Source organism: Mastigoproctus giganteus, chromosome 7 (assembly GCF_048544385.1).
Source record: "Mastigoproctus giganteus isolate SK-2022 chromosome 7, ASM4854438v1, whole genome shotgun sequence".
Classification (NCBI taxonomy): Eukaryota; Metazoa; Arthropoda; class Arachnida; order Uropygi; family Thelyphonidae; genus Mastigoproctus; species Mastigoproctus giganteus.
The window spans coordinates 218,848,877-218,871,305 of NC_143581.1; the positions used below are offsets into that span (position 1 = coordinate 218,848,877).

The 22,429-nt window shown below is 34.8% G+C and overlaps 1 protein-coding gene across 1 annotated transcript in view; it reads left to right on the forward strand.

Moving 5' to 3' along the window:
* Positions 1–21,157, forward strand: part of IntS10 (integrator complex subunit 10) — an 86,963-nt gene extending 65,806 nt beyond the window's left edge. The window contains exons 14-20 of the mRNA XM_090378570.1: positions 2,056–2,124; positions 3,219–3,272; positions 13,968–14,067; positions 16,622–16,701; positions 18,751–18,916; positions 20,297–20,390; positions 21,001–21,157. Coding sequence (XP_090234696.1) covers positions 2,056–2,124; positions 3,219–3,272; positions 13,968–14,067; positions 16,622–16,701; positions 18,751–18,916; positions 20,297–20,390; positions 21,001–21,157 — 720 coding nt within the window. The remainder of the gene's footprint in view (positions 1–2,055; positions 2,125–3,218; positions 3,273–13,967; positions 14,068–16,621; positions 16,702–18,750; positions 18,917–20,296; positions 20,391–21,000) is intronic.
* The last annotated feature ends 1,272 nt before the right edge of the window (positions 21,158–22,429 follow it).

Sequence of the window (22,429 nt, forward strand, 5' to 3'; positions counted from 1 at the left end):
TAATCATTTTGAACATTTTCATTGCATTATTCACCAGCAAGTATTATATTCTAAGGTTTTAAATATCGGATATGTGCTAAAAAAAGTCTCCAAAATTAGAAATTTTATTCGAGCACATGGACTTAATTATTGACAATTTGTTTCATTTCTGGAAGACGTAGAATATGAACACACTGATCTATCCTATTATACAGAAGTTTGATGGATTTCGAGTCAAAGTCTCAAAACAATTCTTCGAGCTGCTGGATGAAATCGTAATGTTCTTGGAAACAAAGAATTATGAATATACTGAATTAAAAGATGTACAATGGATAAAGGATCTGGCCTTCTCAGTTGACATTACAAGTCATCTTAACCAACTTAATCTTAAACTTCAAGGACAGCATCACATCGTTACAATGTTATTTGATAATATTAATGTTTTCAAAGAAAAATTATTACTTTGGTGCAAACAAATAGAAAAAGAAAACTTATCTCATTTTAAAATTGCCAATCTCTGTTGTTAAAATCACATGAAAATTTACAGAATACACACACCAAATTAAGTTGTTAGAAATGGAGTTCGATAGAAGATTTTCTGATTTCAAAAACTGTGAATTACAGTTTCGTCTTTTTACTTCGCTTATGTCTATTGAAATTGTTGACGAGAGCTTACAAATGGAATTAATTAAAATCCAATGTTGACTCTTTGCTAAAGCAAAAATTTACGGAAGTTGGAATTCCAGACTTTTACACTTATTTACTCGCAGATCGATTTAATTTAGTGGTAAATTATATCCAAAAATGTTATCTTTCACTACGAATATACTGGCTATGTTTGGGAGCACATACTTATGCGAGCAACTGTTTTCTTCGATGAAAAATAACAAAACTCCAGAAAGGTCAAGATTAACCGATCATCATCTATCATCAATTTTAAAGATTACATCAGCTCAAGACATTCAACCAAATTTTGATGATCTGCTCTGTGGAAACAATGCCAGGTGTTCTCTAAAAAATGATATAATAATAAATTGTGGTTTTATTGTTTATTTTTTATTAAATATTTTAAAATATTTTTAATTTAAAAACTAACGTAGGATAGGATACAAAACAGGTTATCTGTATACTAAATACGGTAATTCTAAAAATTGTATTTTGTTTATTTTTTGAGTATTGAAGGCATGTGGCCCTCAGCCTAATGCAAAATAGCTTATATGGCCCGTGGTGCAAAACAAGTTTGACATGCCTGTCCTAAAGGTATCTGAGAATTTAGTGGTAAATTATATCCATACATTATTCTGGTAGGCACTGGTTGCTTAAACAGTGGAACCGTAGAAATTAGTCAGGACTTAGCTAGATAAATTGTGCTACAACTATGTCATTTTCAGCCATGACAGGGATATTTCTCATCCATATGAACTATAATGCTGTGAAGATCATATACAATGGCCTTTGGACAATGGAAAAGGGTACCATAGTTGGACAAATTCTGCCTCACATGGATGATAGGTGGCACATGTGGTGCTAGTCCTACATGTCCAGGAAACAGTACTTTGCATTTGTCAATGTTAAAAACTTAAGTTGCCACTTCTCAGCCCATCTGCCCAAATTTTCTAGATCCTGTAGCACACTGCCATTACTGTTGTTAACAATCCTGCCAACTTTTGTATCATCTGCAAACTTGGACATTAAGCCTGATATACCTTCATCAATATCATTGATAAATATACAAAACAACAATGGGCCCAACACCAAACCCTGGTGACACCACTAATAATATTAGTCCACGAAAAGTAGCATCCATTGATTACCACTCTCTGTCTTCTCCCACTCAACCACTCTTTTATGCATTGTAGCAACTTATCCTTACTACCATACTTCTCCAATTTAAGCTCATATGTATGGCATTTATCTGTGCCATATGTTGCCTCTCTTATATGCCAAATTTATTTCATTTGTATTTTTTCTGTACTTTTTTGAATTCATGTAACCTTGCACATATATAGATGTGAACATCTATGTATGTGCATGTCACCTTGTAATTTTATTTGAATGAATTCAATGTGTTTGCAGGGATTTTATAAAGATGCAATTTCTCAGCTTCATCATTTGCAGAGGGCTGCCTCTAATGATCACATAAGGGTAAGTCTGCCCTTAATACTCATATTGAAATTAATTTAACAAAAGCAATAGTAAATTTTGGTTGGGTATATGTGTGCATGTGGGGGGAGGTTGAAGATTATATTAAAATGTTGGCAGATTTTTTAAGCTTTGTATTTTTTGGCAAATAACTCTATATTCATATGAAAGAAAAGTACTAAATTGTTGATAACTGGTGTTCTTTCTGAAAGAAATATATCATGTTAAGAATCTTTCTGATTTATGTTATTGCACCAGTTTTTCTCTTAAGTATTTACAAGAGTACAGAGTTGCTGACCCATTAAGGATCATATATCAATATTATAATGTTAGTTATTTGCCAATGGCCAGATTATTTCTTGCATTTCAGTATTTGGAGTAATGACAAACATTACTCCAAACATCTGGATCCAAATAACCGGATCACTGTACATGACACTGATCCAGAGCACATAAATCATTGCTATGTACACTATCTCTGCTGCATCTATCTTTTCTTTTACATAAAATCTAGTTCAGCAATGCTGTGCTTACACTGTGTACATTTCTCATTTGCAAATACTAAAATACAGGAAATATGCACTGTACTTCTTATACTATATTTATTTAGGAAGGTATATAAAAATTTACATATTGAAGAAGAAAATTCAGATTTTATTTGCCCATAATTCATTTCTGATGTACACTTACAGAAATGCAGCTTAAATATTAAGCAAGCACTGGCTGTATATTGTTATGATGTTTACTGTATATGAGAACATACGGGGCTGAAAGGTTTATGTTGAGAATTTTTTTTTTTTTTTTTTTAATATACATTTTTTGTTTTATTTACTTTAAATAGTGTTCTCTTTTGTATTTCTTTATCTGTTTATATAAAATGGGTATTCTGGAATTTTATTATATTTTTGTGAAATTCAATGGCTTGATTTATCTACTTTTTATTACAAAAAATGAGGAAGGATTTATATTTATTTCAATTTACTATCATGCTCTTATGAGCTAAAATGAGCTTTATTTTTAGTTTTTTGTTGTACTACCATTAACAGAGATGCAGTTTTAAGGATACAGCAGTTGATATATTATCTTTTTATTTTTAGAGTAAAGCTAATCTTCAGTTAGCCAGCTGCCTCAGTTGCATTGGAAACTTTTCTGTAAGTATTTAAAACACATTATTAACTTATAAGGCTTATACATAAAATATAATTAGCTTTAGCATTAGCATTAGCAGAGGCATTTGATGCAAGAAAGCAAGGTTATGCAGCATCAGCCAAAAAAAAAAAACCAAATAATAAATAAATAAAAAATAACCACTTCCACTTCACCCCTCTGTTCGTTCGAAATACCTGTCCAGCTGAGCCTTAAACTTATTTAGGCTATCAACTTCCACGACAAGGGATGGAAGTCTATTCCACCAACCAACCACCCACTGGCTAAAGGCAAATTTCCTCACGTCTATCCTACATCTGTCTTTTCTCAATTTGAATTTATGCCCTCTCAGGTGATTATTCTGAGCAAGAGAAGAATCCCATCAGCATTGCGCATGCTCAAACCATTCAAGGCTTTATACACCTCTATCAGATCACCTCGCCGGTGCCTAGTCTCCAGACACTGTAATTTGCAAAACTTAAGCCTTTCTTCATAAGAGCACCCCTTTGTTCCATTCACTAATCTTGTTGCCCTTCTCTGTACTCGTTCCAGCATCTCTACATCCTTCTTGAAATGAGGCCTCCAGACCTGTATACAGTACTCTAGGTGTGGTCTGACCATTGCCTTATACAATGGAATAATCACCTCCTTATCCCTGCTAGAAAAATTCCTATATATCATCGACAATACACCATGAGCTACTCTTGCAGCCCGTCTGCACTGCTCAGAAAACTTCATATCTGCCTGCACAACCACCCCCAGGTCCCTTTCATTCTCTACCACTGTCAGTGTAGTACCACAGAGTTGATACGTTGCTCTGGGGTTGCTGTTTCCCATATGTAGTACTTTACATTTGTCAATGTTAAACTTCATTTGCCACCTCTCAGCCCATCTGTTCAACCTTTCCAAATCCTGTTGCAGTAGCATAGTGTCAGTAGTGTCCTTGACAACCCTGCCAACCTTCGATGTTCTGTTTTTATTTAAATCAGATAAAATCAGAAGTTCAAACACCCTGCTGATCATTAGTGTAGGCCTGTCTAGCTATTGTATGAAAGCTATAAAAGTGTCCAAGTTCCCCAGGTATTATTAGTTAAGAAGCAAGCAAGCTAAGCTTTTGCTGCATCAGCCAAAAAAATAAAAATATTTTGTCTGTACAAGCTGTATCTCACTTACCATACTCTTTTCACTGTCAGAAGGTTCCAATCCAGTTTGTTGCCCCATAAGCTTTTTTAGGTTGACAACCTCAATCACCCAGGGAATCAGTTTATTCTGGTGGTCAACAAAACTTTGATCAAATGTAAACTTCTTGAGGCATCATTTGTTAGGTAGTTTTTCTGAATAGTTCATATTCAAACCCCTTGGTTTTTGTGTCCTATTTCATATGAAAATTTGACCATCATTTGATTTGCCCCTTCCTCAGATGCTTTGTTTCTAGGTTGTGCAAGCCCACACCTTTGTATTCTCATGTATGAATGCCTCATTGGCAAAGGACCCTTTCAAGGAGCTCAGTGTCTCTTCTTAAATGCAGCCTCTAAAATCTGAACAATATTTCTCATTATTAACTTGTTTAATGGAACTATAACATCCTTCTCCCCAGATGTAAAGGTATGATAAATCATCCGGTTGACCTTGAAATTTCTGCAAGCTGTTGGTCTCAATTATCCATGCAGGCAACTTATTCTAGTAATTAATAGTGTTTGTGTGCCCAAGTGTTTGTTAAAAGAGCAACTTGTTATGTAAGATCTGTAAAACATTGTGCTGATAACAAACACTTGAATTTGAGAGGAAACACAAACACTGCATACTTAGTTTTAAAATGTACTATTTTATTTTATCGTGCACATTTGTAGTATTCCAAAAATTTAGCACTAGGTTAACCTGTTAAAATAAGTAAGGTACAATACAGAAAAAATCAGTACAGTATGTAATGTTCTGGCTTTTATGTCACAGCCATTTTCAAATGGGAATGTCTGAAGTCACTGGTGTCAATGAAAATGTCCTTTTTGTAGACACCAGCATTTATGAAGAAAGTCTGAAGTCATCACTGGTGTCTGTGAAAAGAAGGTTCCCTCTGTAAACACCAGTGACTTCAGAGATTGTTCCCATTTGTCAAAGGCTGTGGCATATAGCCAAAATTTTATGCATTGCACTAATTTTTTCTGTAATGTACTTTAATTATTTTAACATAGCTAACATATGTTAAATTTCTTGAATATTGTAATCATGCAAGGTAGGATAAAAATAATGCATTTTAAAACTTACCAATACAGTATTCGGTGTTTCCTCTCAAATTCGGAAAAAACTTCCTACAATCCGGTTTATAACTCTTCTTCTTAATTTGAATTTATAAACCCTAGTTCTAGCCTAATTTATAACTGTGCAAATTTCACTTTTATTCATTTTACTATCCCCTCTTAGAGCCTTATAGACCTCAATGAGATGTTTTAAGTTTTCAAGGTCTGGTCCACATATTCAGTCTTTCCTCACGCAAATGCCCTTTTGTCAGTCTCACCAAGTCTGCTAGTATTAGCATTAGCCATATAGTGCAAGGGTGCCATAGGCTTTTGATGCACTGCCCAAAAAATAAAATAATCTATGTTTTCCTCCTGATAGCTGACCTTCAAATTTTCCAAAGCTGTCAATCTCAACTATCCATGGAAGTAACTTACTTCAGTAATTAGCAACTTTCTGGCTAAAATGTTGCTAAAATTTGGACCTTTTCATAATATTCAGTGTCATTTTTTTTAAATTGTGGCCTGGCCAGGGTTATTTAAAGGGTAAACAGTGCCCATAGTGAGTGGTTCTATTACACCCCTATTCCACTTTATAAAAAATAGTTTTTTTGGCATAATATAGAGCAAAGAAATATTTATATTGTTTATTTTAAATGTATTTTAAATAAAAATAATTGCCTCAGGGGAAAAATTATATGATAACAAAAACAACTTTTATTAAATAAATTAAAATTACTTGAAAAAATTACATTTAGCTTATGGTTAGGGAAGGACATTAAGTGGTTTCTATCCATTTAATTATAATACAGTAAGACCCCCCGTATCTGTGGGGGATATGTTCCAAGACCTACCGTGGATGAATGAAACTGCAGATATAAGCGAACACCTGCTGACCCCACATATAACGTGATTTTCTGGTACATACATATATACTATAAAGTTTAATTGATAAATTAAACACACAGTAACACATTACCAACATTAAATATGGCAATAATAAAGTACAGCAGACTCTCGATTTACCGGGATTGGATTAACTGGGAAACAGATTAATCTGGACACTTCAAGACTCCAAATTAAAAAAAAAAAAAAAAAATCAACCAGAAATCATAAAATTCAAGTAATAACTAGAATAGGTATAAACAGATATTTTGCAAGTCATAAATAAGTGACAAGAACTGGCTTTATAAGTCGTCATTGGGAGATTAGTGTAGCTATTATCTTGCAACCCCGCTGTCTTCACACCTACCTCAAAACAAAAAAAAAAAAGAGACCAAATGTTTGGTTTGACTTAGTGCGTCGCATTGATTGCTGTGTTCCGTTGCATAAATAATGAAACAAATTTTGTTTCATTATTTATGTCAGGGATGTCGGAATTTTTTTTTCCTTTCAAACTTTTGAATAATTTCAAACGTTTGAAAACGGTGCACGTGTTAAATCTCTAAAGATCCATTATAATGTTGGTAACCAAACCATACACGACATTGTACATATGGTACAATGTTTTTTCATTTTTTTTTTCGTGGTTAACCGTGGGTAACTGAATCAGCGGATACGGGGGCACAACTGTATATCTAAATTACCACGTGGAGTTTTAATATATTTTATTTAGGTGTTACCTAAACTAATATACACTGAGTAATGTTTCAGGTATTTTGCTGATACCCATCATCAGACCTTGCTGTTGGGAGACAAAAAATAACTTATATTTTACATTGAGCAGATCTAAATAACAATCAACTAAGATGTATTTACATATGATCAATTCTAATTTACAAAAAAAAAAAAAAAAAAAAAAAATTCATTAAGGATAGGCAACCAGCTCTATTCTTATTGGCTAACTACACGAATACCTTACCTATAAAAATGTATTGCTGACTGAGGCTTTTGCCCATTTAGGTCTGAGCATCCGGCAGGAGGTATCGGTCAGCAGGTAAGAAGTTTATTTATTTAATTAAAATAGGTTAACTGTAACTGCAACTAAAAATAGCTCATTGTAACGTAGCTGTAACATAGAATTGTTCCTTTAAATCGTAATCATAACTTAGATATGCCAATTGCTAATTTGTTATTATAAACTAGAACTTTTTGTCTTTTTTTTTTTTATAAATTAGAATTGATCTATTTAAATACATCTTAGTTGAGTGTTATTTAGATCTGCTCAATGTAAAATATAAATTATTTTTTGTCTCCCGACAGCAAGGTATGATGGGTATCGGCAAGATACCTGAAACGTTACTCATTGTATATTAGTTTAGGTAACACGTAAATAAAATATATTAAAACTTCATGTGGTATAAGAGTGGTAATTTAGATATATTATAATTTAAATATATTTAGCTGTAAAATCTGTAAAGAAAACAACACAATACACCTATTTTAAAAATTAAATAAAATTTACTTTTGAGCCAGTGAAACTGCATAAACTGTAGACAACTGAGCATGCTACTTTAATCCATATGAACCTTTCAGAGTTAACTGTAATGAATGTTGTGAAAAGTTGGAATGGATGATACAAAAGGCAAGAAATGAGCACAGGGAATAGCAGACATTAAGTGCCTGTAATTTTTGGGGTGCTTTTGTTTTTATCTGGTATTGATGTCAAATGAGTTAGTAGGCATTGAGCCTACTAACTCATTTACGGTTGATATTACCAGTGATGAGAGCCTCTTGTTTGTGATTGTGGACCAGAAGTAGGTTTAATTAGTTTCAGTTTTGAGAAACTTCTTTTAGCACTGGCAACCATTATTGATAAGGTCAGTAAAATATGTAGTGCTACATATATTCAGAAAGGTATTGCTATTGCTTATATTTTGTTATTTTATATTGTACTTAATAAGTAGTCTTATAGTTTTAATTACGCTGGTTATTTTAATTTATATAAACAGTTTTTGTAGATATACGTAATATTTTATAAAACCGTTATTTCGTTCAAATATTGCAGGCATTGTTTTTGTATATAGTGATAGAGAATTCAAATTTTTAATTGAGATAGCTAGGTAGCTCTAACGTATAATTATAGAAACAGTAGTACGCTTCACTGTTTCTATTAGATAGCGTAGTATTGACATTTAATTAATTTAATTTATCGATTTTATTAATTTAAAGTATCATGCCCCAAACTAGAGCAGCAAAGCAACGGGCACAAAGTGGCAGGAGTGCTGTGACTCGGGGGAGAACTGAGGGGGGCAATTCTCCAACGCATCACAGCCTAAAAAAATGTGCAACTTGTGAAATGTTTGCCGAACTATCTGGAACGGAACATGATATTGCCATGGGGGATGTCTTTGTGTGTGCACGATGTAAGGAGTGTAAGGAAATCAGGCGACAACTCAGCGTTGTTATGGGCCTATATGAGAGTTTGAAGGACAGGGTGGATGCCCTCGAAAGATCTAAATTGAGGGGCTCATCAGGCTCTCAGCTGCCCACATCAACGCCAGAGCTTGCACTTGGTCATCACGCAACACAGCGGCAACCCCCAAGGCAGAATGCGCTGGTCCCTCAGGAACTAGTAGTTGTTGGTGACTCTATTGTCAGGGAAACGGGGAACATGCTTTGTAAAAAGGATAGGTGGAACAGGACCAGGGTATGTCTGCCAGGGGCAAAGGTTGATGACGTTGTAGAGCAGATATCATCTTTTAAGGGTACAAAAGGTGATATAGTTGTACACGTTGGCACTAATGATATCAAGAGTAGGAGACCGGCAGAATTGCTTAACAAGTACAGGTCACTGTTGAAAAAAAGCCGTGAAATAGGGTTGAATTTGAAAGTGTCTGCAATTCTGCCCAGACACGATAGGAGGGAGTATATGATGAGAGCCTTTTCGATCAATTCGGCCCTGGAAAGATTGTGCAAGGCTCAAGGGATAGAATTTTTTTCAGCCTGGACTGTACTTGTTAACAGGAGAGACTGCTTCTACAGGGATGGGATACACTTAAATAGAAAGGGTGCAAGAACTATCGAGGCAGTGTTAGGTGGGTCGGAAAACTGATAGCTTGGGGGGATACAAGAACTAATAGTTTAACAGTAGCCGTAGGCAGAGGTGAAGGTGATTCTTGTACAACTTCTATTAGAATAAGTAGTGACCTGGAGCGTGGGGTGTTGGGGGTTTCAGGGACGGGTGGCGGTCATCGTGGAATGGGTGGCTATATGGGATGTGTTAGGGTAACAAAGAATAGGAGTAGGAGCATGTATGCTTGCATGTATACCAATGCTAGAAGTATAGTAAATAAATTTGATGAATTTGAAGTGTTGGTCAAGACATCAAAGGCGGATATTGTTGGGATATCAGAGACGTGGTGTCACACTGATATAAGGAATGCCGAACTGGAATTTGGGGAGTACAATGTGTACAGAAAGGATAGACAGGATAGGAAGGGAGGAGGTGTTATGCTGTTAATTAAGAAAAACATAAAATCAAAAGAACTGCATCCAGTTGATATAGATGAACAGTGCACTGTTGAGTCAGTTTGGTGTGACATAAGCACTGCGAAAGCAAAAATAAGAGTAGGAGTGTGTTATAGGCCTAATGACTTGAATGAATACAATGAACAATTGTACAGAGAAATAGAGTGGGCTAGTAAATCGGAATGTCTTATAATGGGGGATTTCAACTTCCCAGATATTGACTGGAACTTGTGGGATGGGCACTCACACACTAGTCAGACATTTGTGGATTTATTGGATGATTGTTTTCTGCAGCAGCATGTTCGAGAGGCAACCAGAGAAAGTAATACTCTTGATCTGGTTATCAGCAGTGATCATTCATGTATTAGGAATTTGCAGATAAAAGAACCACTAGGTGGCAGTGATCACAGTGTACTGACGTGGGATTTACTTACCATCAGGGGGTAAAGGAAAGGGTTTTTGCTTCCGTAAAGGCGAGTACAGTGGTCTCCAACAGTTTTTAAATTCTGTACAGTGGAATCAACTGATGATGTTACCAACAGTAAATTCTAAGTGGGAAGCATTCAAGGAATTAATCGTGGATGCTACTAAAAGTTTCTTACCTATTAAGAAATATTGTTCAAGGTTTAGGCCTAAATGGTTGTCAAATGAACTAATGAGACTCGTAACAGAGAAGAAAAATGCATGGGATGCATACAAATTAACACGTGACACAGAAGCCTATGATAGCTACAAGTTGATCTGTAACTTAAGTTACAAAGGAGGTTAGGCAGGCAAAGGCAGATTACGAGAAATCCTTGGCAAAAGACGCTAAGAAAAACAGCAAGGATTTCTTTACTTATATAAACTCTAAAAGGAAGGGGATGAATCTGATTGGTCCACTTGACATCGATGGTTCGACTGTTGATGATCCTGCTCAGATAGCAAACAAACTGAATGAGTATTTTGCATCTACATTCACACGTGAGGAATTATTAAGGTTTGAAAATGGCAGAAGGTTATCAAATTGTAGCAGGATACTTAATGATTTTGTAATAACTGAGAGCAAAGTGGAAGAGAAATTGTTGAAGTTAAACATAAGAAAAGCACCTGGGGTGGATGGGATCAATCCAGTTATATTAAAGGAGGCGGCAAAGCAACTAAGCAAACCGTTAGCCATAATTATGAGAGCATCCTTGGACTAAGGGGAGGTTCCCACGGACTGGAGATGTGCAAATGTATCCCCAATTCACAAAGGGGGATCGAAGGGTGACACGGATAATTACAGACCAGTTAGTTTAACTTCTGTTCCGGGTAAAATAATGGAGTCACTGGTTAAAGATGCATTGCAGGATCATCTAGACAAGACTGCAGCAATAATTCAGACACAGCATGGGTTTGTTAAGGGAAAGTCTTGTCTGACAAATTTGATAGGATATTATGATGTGGTTATAAAGGAACTGAATGCAAAAAATAATTTTGATATCATATAATATTTGGATTTCAGGAAAGCTTTTGACACTGTTGCGCATGGAAGACTATTGTACAAATTGGAGCAGAATGGTATTAAGGGTAAGTTGCTACAATGGATAAAAGGATGGTTAAGTGGGAGAAGACAGAGTGTAGTAATCAATGGGTGCTGCTCTTCTACAATGGATAAAAGGATGGTTAAGTGGGAGAAGACAGAGGGTGGTAATCAATGGGTGCTGCTCTTCTTGGACTAATGTTATTAGTGGAGTCCCACAGGGTTCGGTGTTGGGTCCACTTTTGTTTTGTATATTTATCAATGATATTGATGAAGGAATATCAGGCTTAGTGTCGAAGTTTGCAGATGATACAAAGGTTCGCAGGGTTGTTAATGACAGTAATGGCATTGTGCTACTGCAACAGGATCTAGATAATTTGGGCAGATGGGCTAAGAAGTGGCAACTGAAGTTTAACCTTGACAAATGCAAAGCACTGCATATGGGTAGAAGTAACCCCAGAGAAACGTACCAACTGTGTGGTACTACACTTAAGGTGGTAGAAAATGAAAAAGATCTGGGAGTAATTGTGCTGGCAGATATGAAGTTTTCTGAGCAATGCAGACAGGCTGCTAGGGCAGGTCATGGGGTTTTGTCAATGATATATAGGAATTTTGCTAGCAGGGAAAAGGAGGTGATTATCCCTCTGTATAAGGCAATGGTCAGGCCACGCCTTGAGTACTGTGTACAGGTCTGGAGGCCTCATTTTAGGAAGGATGTAGATTTACTTGAGCGTGTACAGAGAAGGGCAACAAGATTAGTGAGGGGAATGAAGGGATCCTCTTATCAAGAGAGGCTTAAGTTCTGCAAATTGCAGAGGCTGGAGACTAGGCACCTGCGCGGTGATCTGATTGAGGTGTATAAGGCCTTGAATGGGTTCAGCATGCTGAATTCTGATGGGATCCTTCCACTTGTTCAGATTACGAACCTAAGGGGGCATAAATTCAAATTAAGAAAAGACAGATGTAGATTGGATGTGCAGAAATTTGCCTTTAGCCAGTGGGTGGTTAATTGCTGGAACAAACTTCCATCTGTCGTTGTGGAAGTTGATAGGTTGAATAAATTTAAGGAGGAACTGGACAGGCATTTGGAGGGAATGGTGTGATTTTTTTTTTTTTTTGGCTGATGCTGCATAAGCTCATACATTTGCTTTCTTGCATCACATGCCGCTACTACTACTACTATTTGTATTATGGTTTGTATGCATTTAATATCTTTACTATTCACATGTACAACTAAAACCCCATTATTAGTTCCTTTGAGAATTGGCAACTGGTTAGTTACCTTACTGATAGTTGCCCCAAGCAGATATATTCTGGTATCTTTTATCTTTTTTTGAAAAATATTTCCCTTAATAAAATTAAATGAATCATTTAATAAAATTACCTCCTGTTGAAACAAAATAGTCTGCTCTTGATGATTCATATTAAGAGTGTATCTGCTAGCATATAACTAAACTACTTAGTCTCTGCCAAGTACTTGTTTTTATTCTGCTCATGGAATCAACTTGCTTTCTGAGTAACCCCACCTCATTTATTAATGCACCAAGTTATTAATTTCGGAATTGCACAGTCCCTGCACCTATTACTCAGAAATAAGTCATCAGGTGTACCACGATTACTTGCGAGAAGAGCCTTCATATATATAGCACACTGATGGAGTGACAGAGTTATGTGCCATGGTATTCTCTGAAGCTTTTATATTAACCACAGTTATAAGAAATATTCAAGACAAAATTTACAAAATATTTCAGAAATTAAATATACAGAATATTTCAGAAATTAATTTATCAAATATTACTTAAAAGATAACTAGATATACTCTATCAAATATTCTAAACTGTAAAACTAGTTTAACTATTGCAGATCATGAACCTTGCAAAGGTTGTGTTACATCAAACCATTTAGAACATTATTTACACTATCAGAATTCTTGGATGTGAGTGTAATTAAATATAACTTTTGATCTTAAGTGAAAATTTGAACTTAGCAACAATTCACAATTGAATAAATTGTCCAACTCATAAACTTAGTATAATCATACGTATACATACTATCTAACAGTACTTGCACTTGTGATTGTCCTCCTTATTTGGTTACAGTATTATCCAGGAGTACTTGCAATTGTATATGTCCACATTGTGGGTTTCAGTGCATAGTTTAAGCAATCTCAAAGGGGTTTGATTGTTGGATGCCGTTTTGGTCATGACACTGCATGCCACTTCATTTTATATGAACCTCTCAGAGTCAACTGTGTAAAGGATGTGAAAAGCTGGAATGGTACAAAAGGCAAGAAATAAACACAAAGTGGCTGTAATTTTTGGGGCTGCCTTTGTGTGTATTTGTATTAAGTATTTATGTAATTTGTGTGACTTCACTAAAAAGCCCAGAGTGTAGGCTTAAAAACTTTGGTATTTTTTATTGAAAGTTAAGTGCATCTTCTCTATTATTTCTTTTGTTTTCTTTACAAGTAATGTTTCTTATTTCTCTAATGTATAAAGAATGTAAATATTTCTATCAGATGTTTGTTCCCTATGTCTCATATATTTTTGTTTCAGGCAGCTTGTGAACACTTGTTAGATGTTGTTTGTATGTTTCCTGAAACCTTTGTAACTTCTTCTAGTGTGCAGGATCCTTTACCTCAGCAAAGGAGATCAGGTATTATTTAATTTAGCCTTTGTATGTTATTTTTCATTTGTGTATTCACACTTAGTTTGTGCTGCTAATCTTGGATGGATTCCATGGAATCTGTCCATAGAAGTGTACTATTTTATTTACCCATTTTAATGCTGAATATATAGTATGTGTATATATACAAGGGGTGTTCAATAAATTATCTACTTTAGGTACTTCCCATAGTTATATTTTAGTGACTCATGATTTATCATGTTCCTATATATCTCAACTTGAATCATATTAATTTTGATTCCACTATGTTTTTATTTTGTGCTGCTGTAACAGAAATAAGGAAGACACCTGTATCAAATTATGGATTTGCTGAAATTGGAGCATTGTTCAGTCATCAAATATCTCACCAAAGAAGGAAATGGGTCAAAGGCCATTCATGAAAGGATGGTTGCTGTATGTGGCAACAGTGCACCTTCACAGTACCAGATGAAATTAAATAAAATTTACTTTTGAGCCAGTGAAACTGCATAAAACGTCAAAACAATTCAAGTGGGGTAGAGAGTCCATTGAAGATGATCCACGTCCAGGAAGTCCTGTAACAGCGACCACTCCAGAAATATGACAAGCTGTGGAAACCCTTGTGCTGAATGACAGATGTTTAAAGGTGTTCTAAATCTCTAGGGAATGTGACATATCTGAGGGAACAGTTATAACCAACCTCCATGAACATTTGGGGATGACTAAGGTCAGTGTGAGGTGGGTCCCCAGATTTCTTACCCCTGTGCAGAAGCAATTCAGAGTATGGCGTTGTGAGGAGAATTTAGAGCTTTATGGAAGGGATCCTCAAACTTTCATCTCCATAATTGTTATGAGTGATGAAACATGGGTTCATTACTGGGATACTGAGACCAATCAAGAATCAATGCAATAGAAACACAAGGGTTCTCCCCCACCCAAAAAATTTCGGACACAACCTTCAGCTGGCAAGTTATGGCCACCATTTTTTGGGATGTTTAGGATATTTTGTATATTCACTACTTGGAACACAAGCAGACAGTCACTGGGAAGTCATATGCATCCCTACCGTACACCCTAGGGAATGTCATAAAGGAAAAATGCTGTGGAAAACTTTCCAGAAGTGTAGTAGTAGTAGTAGTGGAATGTGATGCAAGAAAGCAAGTGTATGAGCTTATGCAGCATCAGCCAAAAAAAAAAAAAAAAAAAATTACAAAACAATCCCCTCTAAATGTTTGTCCAATTCCTCCTTAAATTTGTTCAACCTATCAACTTCCACAACGACAGATGGAAGTTTGTTCCAGCAATTAACCACCCGCTGGCTAAAGGCAAATTTCCGCACATCTATTCTACACATCTGTCCTTCCTCAATTTCAATTTATGCCCCCTTAGGTTCATAATCTGAACAAGTGGAAGAATCCCTTCAGAATTCAGCTTGCTCAGCCCATTCAAGGCCTTATACACCTCAATCAGATCACCGAGCAGGTGCCTAGTCTACAGCCATTGCAATTTGCAGAACTTAAGCCTCTCTTGGTAAGAGGATCCCTTCATTCTCCTCACAAATCTTGTTGCCCTTCTCTGTACACGCTCAAGTAAATCTACATCCTTCCTAAAATGAGGCCTCCAGACTTGTACGCAGTACTCAAGGCGTGGCCTGACAATTTCCTTATACAGAGGGACAATCACCTCCTTTTCCCTGCTAGCAAAATTCCTATATATCATTGACAAAACCTCATGACCTGCTCTGGCAGCTTGTCTGCATTTTTCAGAAAACTTCATATCTGACTGCACAATTACTCCCAGGTCTTTTTCATTTTCTACCACCTTAAGTGTAGTACCTCTGGGGTTACTTCTACCCATATGCAGTACTTTGCATTTGTCAAGGTTAAACTTCAGTTGCCACTTCTTAGCCCCTCTGCCCAAATTATCTAGATCCTGTTGCAGTAGCACACTGCCATTACTGTCATTAACAGCCCTGCCAACCTTTGTATCATCTGCAAACTTCGATACTAAGCCTGATATACCTTCATCAATATCACAACAATGCACCAGTGCAAAGGTCACATGCTGTTGCTTTGAGAGACTGCGTCTTTACAGAACTTACCCATCGACTTTACATTTGGATCTGGCTTCCAGTGGCTATTTCCCATTTCAACACCTCAAGAAAAACATATGTGCTTTGCTGATGATAATGAACCGAAGTCTGCTGTTTCTGCATTCTTTGTGGACAAGACAAAGAATATCATTTGTCTGGTATTTCCTCACTGCCAACAAAATGGAACAAATTTATTGTTACATTGAAAAATAAGTACAGATTTTTGCCTCTATCCCATTTCCTTCATAGGTAGGGAGATAATTTATTGAACGCCCCTCGTACTTGTCAATAATGTTGCATTTATTATCCATACAAATTATTTTCTTTCTGTTTTTTATCTCACTCTCTCCCTCCTTGCAAATTATTTATTAGTGTATTGGCACAAAGTGGTATTTAGGCTAAAAAATAAGTTGTTCTTGGTCTAAGAAGGTTTTAAAGAATGTTTCCAACATTTTTTACTCTTTCTGTATTTAGGACGACATCTACATTTTATTAGTTACAAACGCAGTGAAATTCTCCAACACTGCATCAAAATACTGATTATGTGCTTTAGGGTAAGTATATATATTTTTCACCCTTTGGTTTGAGTCACATTGCTAAATTAGGATTTATTATGATTAATATAATAGTTAGATCTAAAAGAAAACGTTTTCCTGTTTTGTACATATATGAAAGTGAAAACAGCAAAAGGATCTTATGTTCTCACACATACAGGATTGCCTTAACCAGTTTGTTAGTCTGTTGATGAAAATTTCCTTAAATTATAAGTATTAAAATTTAAAGAAACTTTATTATACTTTATTAAAGAAACTTTGGTATACTTTATTTAAGAAACTTTATTCACTTTACTGTAATGATGCTGCTGGTTTATTTATTTATTTTTTTGGCATGCTATTTTTCAATTAAAAGAGAGAAAAGCTTGTCCATGGGTTTAAATTGTACATACATCTTGATTTTATGTAATGATAAAATACTGTAATAAATTTAAAGTCCGAACGGGGAGGCTGTTATTGTAAAGAAAAAATTTGAATTTGTGCCTCTTTGGCCAAGTGGCATAGTTACTTGCCATCTATTTTAAAAGGACTAGGTTTGAATCCCTTTGGCAATTGGAAAAAATTCTTAGATCTTTTCACTTGGGATTGCAGTTAGTCAACCAGTTTTATGGTTGAATAAGTCATGAATAAGTCATGCAAGGTCTTACATGACTTATTCATGTTTTTTATTTCTGCAAAACATGCAAATTGGTCTGCAAACACACATATACACACTAATTTCACTAAAAGTCAGGCATTAGTTTCCATGCTATTTTGCTTATGCTTTTGGCACAGCATTCATTTCTGGACCAAATGTCATTTTCTCTGGCTTCCCAATCAATCTTCCATTTTGCATTATTATTATTTAGATGTAGAAAGAAAATACTTCACTGCTTGTAGTAATTGTGGATTTATTATAAATTTTGAGATAAAATACATTGACAATTTACTGTATGAATTTAAATTTGCAAGACCATACATCAGGGGCTGATGCCTTTTCCTTGTGAGTGCCATTTTTGTTCATGCATGCCACTTGGACAGGTTTATAAAAATTGAAATAAGCAGTTCAGATAAGTATCATACTTGGCATGCCAGAAAAAATCTGCTGGTATGCATGTCTGGAGTTGCTGAAGCCTGTTATACATTGATCCTTTCTTGAAATCTTCACTTTGGTAAAAAAATTGAAGCTTGAAGTCAGTTTCAACTATTTTATTACTGCTCTGTAATACGGGGGTGAGTAACCTTTTAGGGTGGCTGGCCAAATGAAATCACTTTGAAATAAACATGGGCCATGTAATTTTTTAGAGGCTTTTATATATATACCTAAATTTTTAAGATCCCTCCTAATTTATTCACATATAAATTAGGAGGGATCTTGGGCCTAGAAGGATTTGTAGAGCTCATCTCAAATTTCATTAAAATCAAGCTAATAGAAATCCAGCAATTATTATTTATTTTCATAAATATCACATAGAATGTCCATATACTGTGCAGTGTGATGGATGCACAGAAACGAAATGTTCTCAGTTTGGGCATAAAAGTAGTTTTTGGTATTTTTTTGTTATAAATTGCGAATTATTACTGTCAGCCCATGTGCCTGAAATGTAATGTACCATGTACATTAACAACTTACTTTATTAAAAATGAATTATTACAAAGTGTGTTAAAAATTAATATCTTCATTAAAACAAAAATCTCATTTCATTTAATATAATAAATGCTTAAGAATTATCTGTATTCCTTTCATTCCATTCTAAATTTAAAAAATAATCATAATAAAGCTTTCTCAATTTTTTAAATCTGGTCACCTATATGAAAACTTTAGGGCAAATAATTTTCACTGGTTGGGAACTAAATTTCAAAGTTTCTGAAAGAAAACAATGGGAAAAAAAATATTGAGACTGATAGCTACAAATAATGTATATATTCTTGAGCAAGTTGTAATTGTGTATATAATTATGACTTAAAATAACTTTTAAATAAAGAAATTTAATGAATTTTATGACCTAACAGTCTAATTTTTGATATAATATTGAAAATTAGACTGCTAGATCTTATTTTCTATTTCAGGACAAAATTCATTGTTCAGTGAAGGACGATATGGCCCTGGGCCATTTAATAGTTCTCACTCAGTATAACTGGCCACAAGAAGAGCAACTTTTTTTACAGTGTCTGGACTATATCAAGAGACATGGAAGCTTTTGTTATGGATTGTTCTTCAGCTATATAATTAATATCCTTTTATGAATTCATATTTCTTTAGTATAGACATAATTGTAGTGTTTTGGACAGCATAATAATAACATCTATATTATTAAAGTATGTGTGATATAAGAGAGATATAATCATACGTTAAGGCAAGCAATAATATAAACCGGTTTCTCAGACTTTTTTATGTGTACCTTTAATTTCTGAAATTTTGAATTAGAATATGCAATTTAATGCATACATTTTCTTTTAAAATTGGTACTGAAGTAATTCACACCCCATTTTCTTCCTTTTACCTTTGGGGAGAGGCTGTGTACTACTGTTGAAAACACATTGGTATAAACCAATTCTTTATAAAGTGTTGTGCCCCCCAAATAACTGTGTATTCTCATAAAACTAGTAACCACGGAGAGGATACATAATGGCTATATTCAATTCAAATTTAATTTATATTAATTTTAAGGTATTTGAAGTTTTATGATGATATAAAGGTGGGCAGAATAGTTAATAATTGTAGAGTATGCTGTTTCACTGCAGATGGGTTGAGAAACAGACACTGTGGTTTAATACTGTAAAATACAACATCTTGCATGTGGGTGACAGTAATCCTACAATAACATACTACTTGGGTACCACAGACTCAAGATTGTACATAATAGAAATTCCTTGTAAGTAGCTATACAACCTGATGTGAAGTTTTCTGAACAGTGTAGACAGGCTACTAGGGCAGTTAATACAGCCTCTAGTACAGATAAAAAGATGATTATTCCATTATATTAAGCAATGGCTAGGCTGCATCTTACATATAGACATATAGACTTGGAGAAGCCATTTTAAGAAAAAGATATGGACTTGTTGGAAAGGGTAGAGAGAAGAGTGGCAAGATTGGTTTATGGGCACAAAGGATTATTTTTGTTGTGAGTGATTTGAATTTTGTAAGCTACATGTTTTAAAAACAGTGGGGTGATTTGATCAAGATTTAAAGCCTTGAAAGGTTTGAGTAAACTAAATGCTGGGGATTTCTGAAAATTTTCCTTTCTTCAAAGAGTGACTGATTTTTGGAAAAAACTCCTACCTATTCTTGTGAAGGTTGAAAGTATCTAAATTTAAGGAGGGATTGGATAAATACTTAAAATAAATGAGTAAAGGTGAAATTGGTTATTTCATATTTTAATTAAAATTTTATTTATCTTATTTTATTTTTTGGCTGGTGCTACATAAGCTTATTTCCTCATTTTGCCGATAATAATAATTTTGAATTAAAAAAAAAAAAAAAAAAGAGTTTAATTGCTACCAATATAATTTAATCTTATAATTTTTTCAAAAAAGATCTTGATTTAAGGAGTGTAATACCAGTAACTACAACTGGTTACCGAAAGTATTCATATCCTTAACTGTAATTCAGATCCTGATATTCTAGAAGAATTTATGTATCTCACTACAACTGCAGGAGGAAATGTTAGTTTAGACTTATTGCCATCTTCAACCATGCAAGTTGGAAAGTAAGTTTCTTATAATTTGAACTGCCATTACATATTTCAGAAATAACATAATTTTTTTATTGGTTTTTCCTTGAAATACTGGCTGTAATGAAAACTTAAAACCAGTTTGTTTTTAATTTTAAATTCTCACTTGTATGTTCATATATTAAACACTGTTCAGCAAGCCAGACTGAGCTATTAATTATAATAGCTCAGTCTGTCCAAGAATAGATAATTAACAGGAAGCAGTAATGAAGCAATAGAGCAGAAAAAAAATATATATATATTTTTTTAAAATAGCAATTCATTTGCTGCTTAAAACAACAGTTTTAAAGTTTTCGTATATCCTAAGATGGAAGTTGCACTTGATTTTTTTTTTCACTTTATTTTAACTTAATTTTATTTAAATTTAATTATTTACAGTTTATTAAATTAAATATGAATAATTCTTTAAGAAGATGCTTGTTGGTCAAACTCTTTAGAAATGTTAACCAATTTTTTGTTATTTTTATAGATATACTTAAACTAGTATATTTAGTATCATAAAAGATCATATAATTATCAGAAAGTCATTGATGATTGTGCTACAGATAAGTGATAAATATTTTCTTAAAATTTGTTTTACAAATAGACAGAGAGCTGTAACTCGAGGTGTCAATAAAGGCGCTAAGGAAGATCTTAAAGTTGCAATGGAGAAGCAGATGTGCAGATGTGAAGAAAACCTTGATCACCTTCTTGTACAGTTCTTCAAACAAGAACGGGATCTTCTGAAAGAAAATATATTGTAATATTTTGTATGTTTATACTCTTCGTGATGCGTGCAGATGATGATAATAAAATGTAAATAACTTTGTAAATAAATTAGTTATGTTTTACATTACTGTGGTTCTTAATTTTTATTTTCTTAAATCTAGAGCGACATTGAAATAACACAAGTGTCAGAAGACAAGAATATTACCCGCATTGTAATTAAACATAAATGTTCATAAAGCAACTTAACAATCACTAATGACATTAAGAGTAGGAGATCTGTGGACTTAATGGCGCACTATGGCCATAGTTGCCGATGCGCCCAATAAATCCCGAAACAAACAAACAAATCTGTGGACTTAACATGTACAGAGGAGCAACGTTGAGAAAAAGTTGTGAGTTAGGGTTAAACCAGAAACTGTCTGGAATTCTCCCCAGATATAATAGAGGGGAGTACATGGTTGACAGCCTTCTCGATCAATTCAGCCCTGGAGAGATTGTGCAAGGCTCATGGGGTAGAATTTTTCTCAGCATGGTCTGCTTGTTAACAGGACGGATTGCTTATACAGGGATGGGATACACTTGAAAGAGTGTAAGAATAAGTGCTAATGCCATAGAGGCAGTGTTAGGTGGGTCAGAAAACTGCTAGCTTGTGGGGATGCACAGACTAATAGATTAACAACAGCCACAGGAAGAGGTGACACTGATTCTTGCACTGCCTTTGATGGAATATGCAGTAGTCTGGAAAGCAGGGTACTGGTATTTCAAGGCCTGCAGTGGGTTATCTTAGAAACACATGGTCTGTTAGGGAAACTAAGAGTAAGAACAGTGCATGTATGCTTGCATTCACGCCAGTGATAGGAGCATAGTAAATAAATTTGATGAATTTGAAATGCTGCTCAAGTCATCAAATGCAGACATTGTGGGGATATCCGAGACGTGGTGGTACTCAGATATAAGGGATGCAGAATTTGAATATGAAGAGTACAATGTATAGAGAAAGGACAGGACAGAAGGGGGAGGAGGGATTTTGCACTTAGTTAAGAAGCATATTAAATCTAGGGCAGTGAATCCAGTTCACATGGGTGGGCAGTGCAATGTTGAGTCAGTTTGGTGTGACATAAGCACTGCTGGGAAAGAAAAAATGAGATTAGGAGTGTGTTATAGGCCTAATGACTCTGATAAGTACAATGAACAATTGTGCAAAGAAGTTGAGTGGGCCAGTAAATTATGTTGTCTTATAATGGGGGATTTTAACTTTCTGGATATTGACTGGAGCTTTGTAGTTGGTCACTTGCACACTAGCCAGA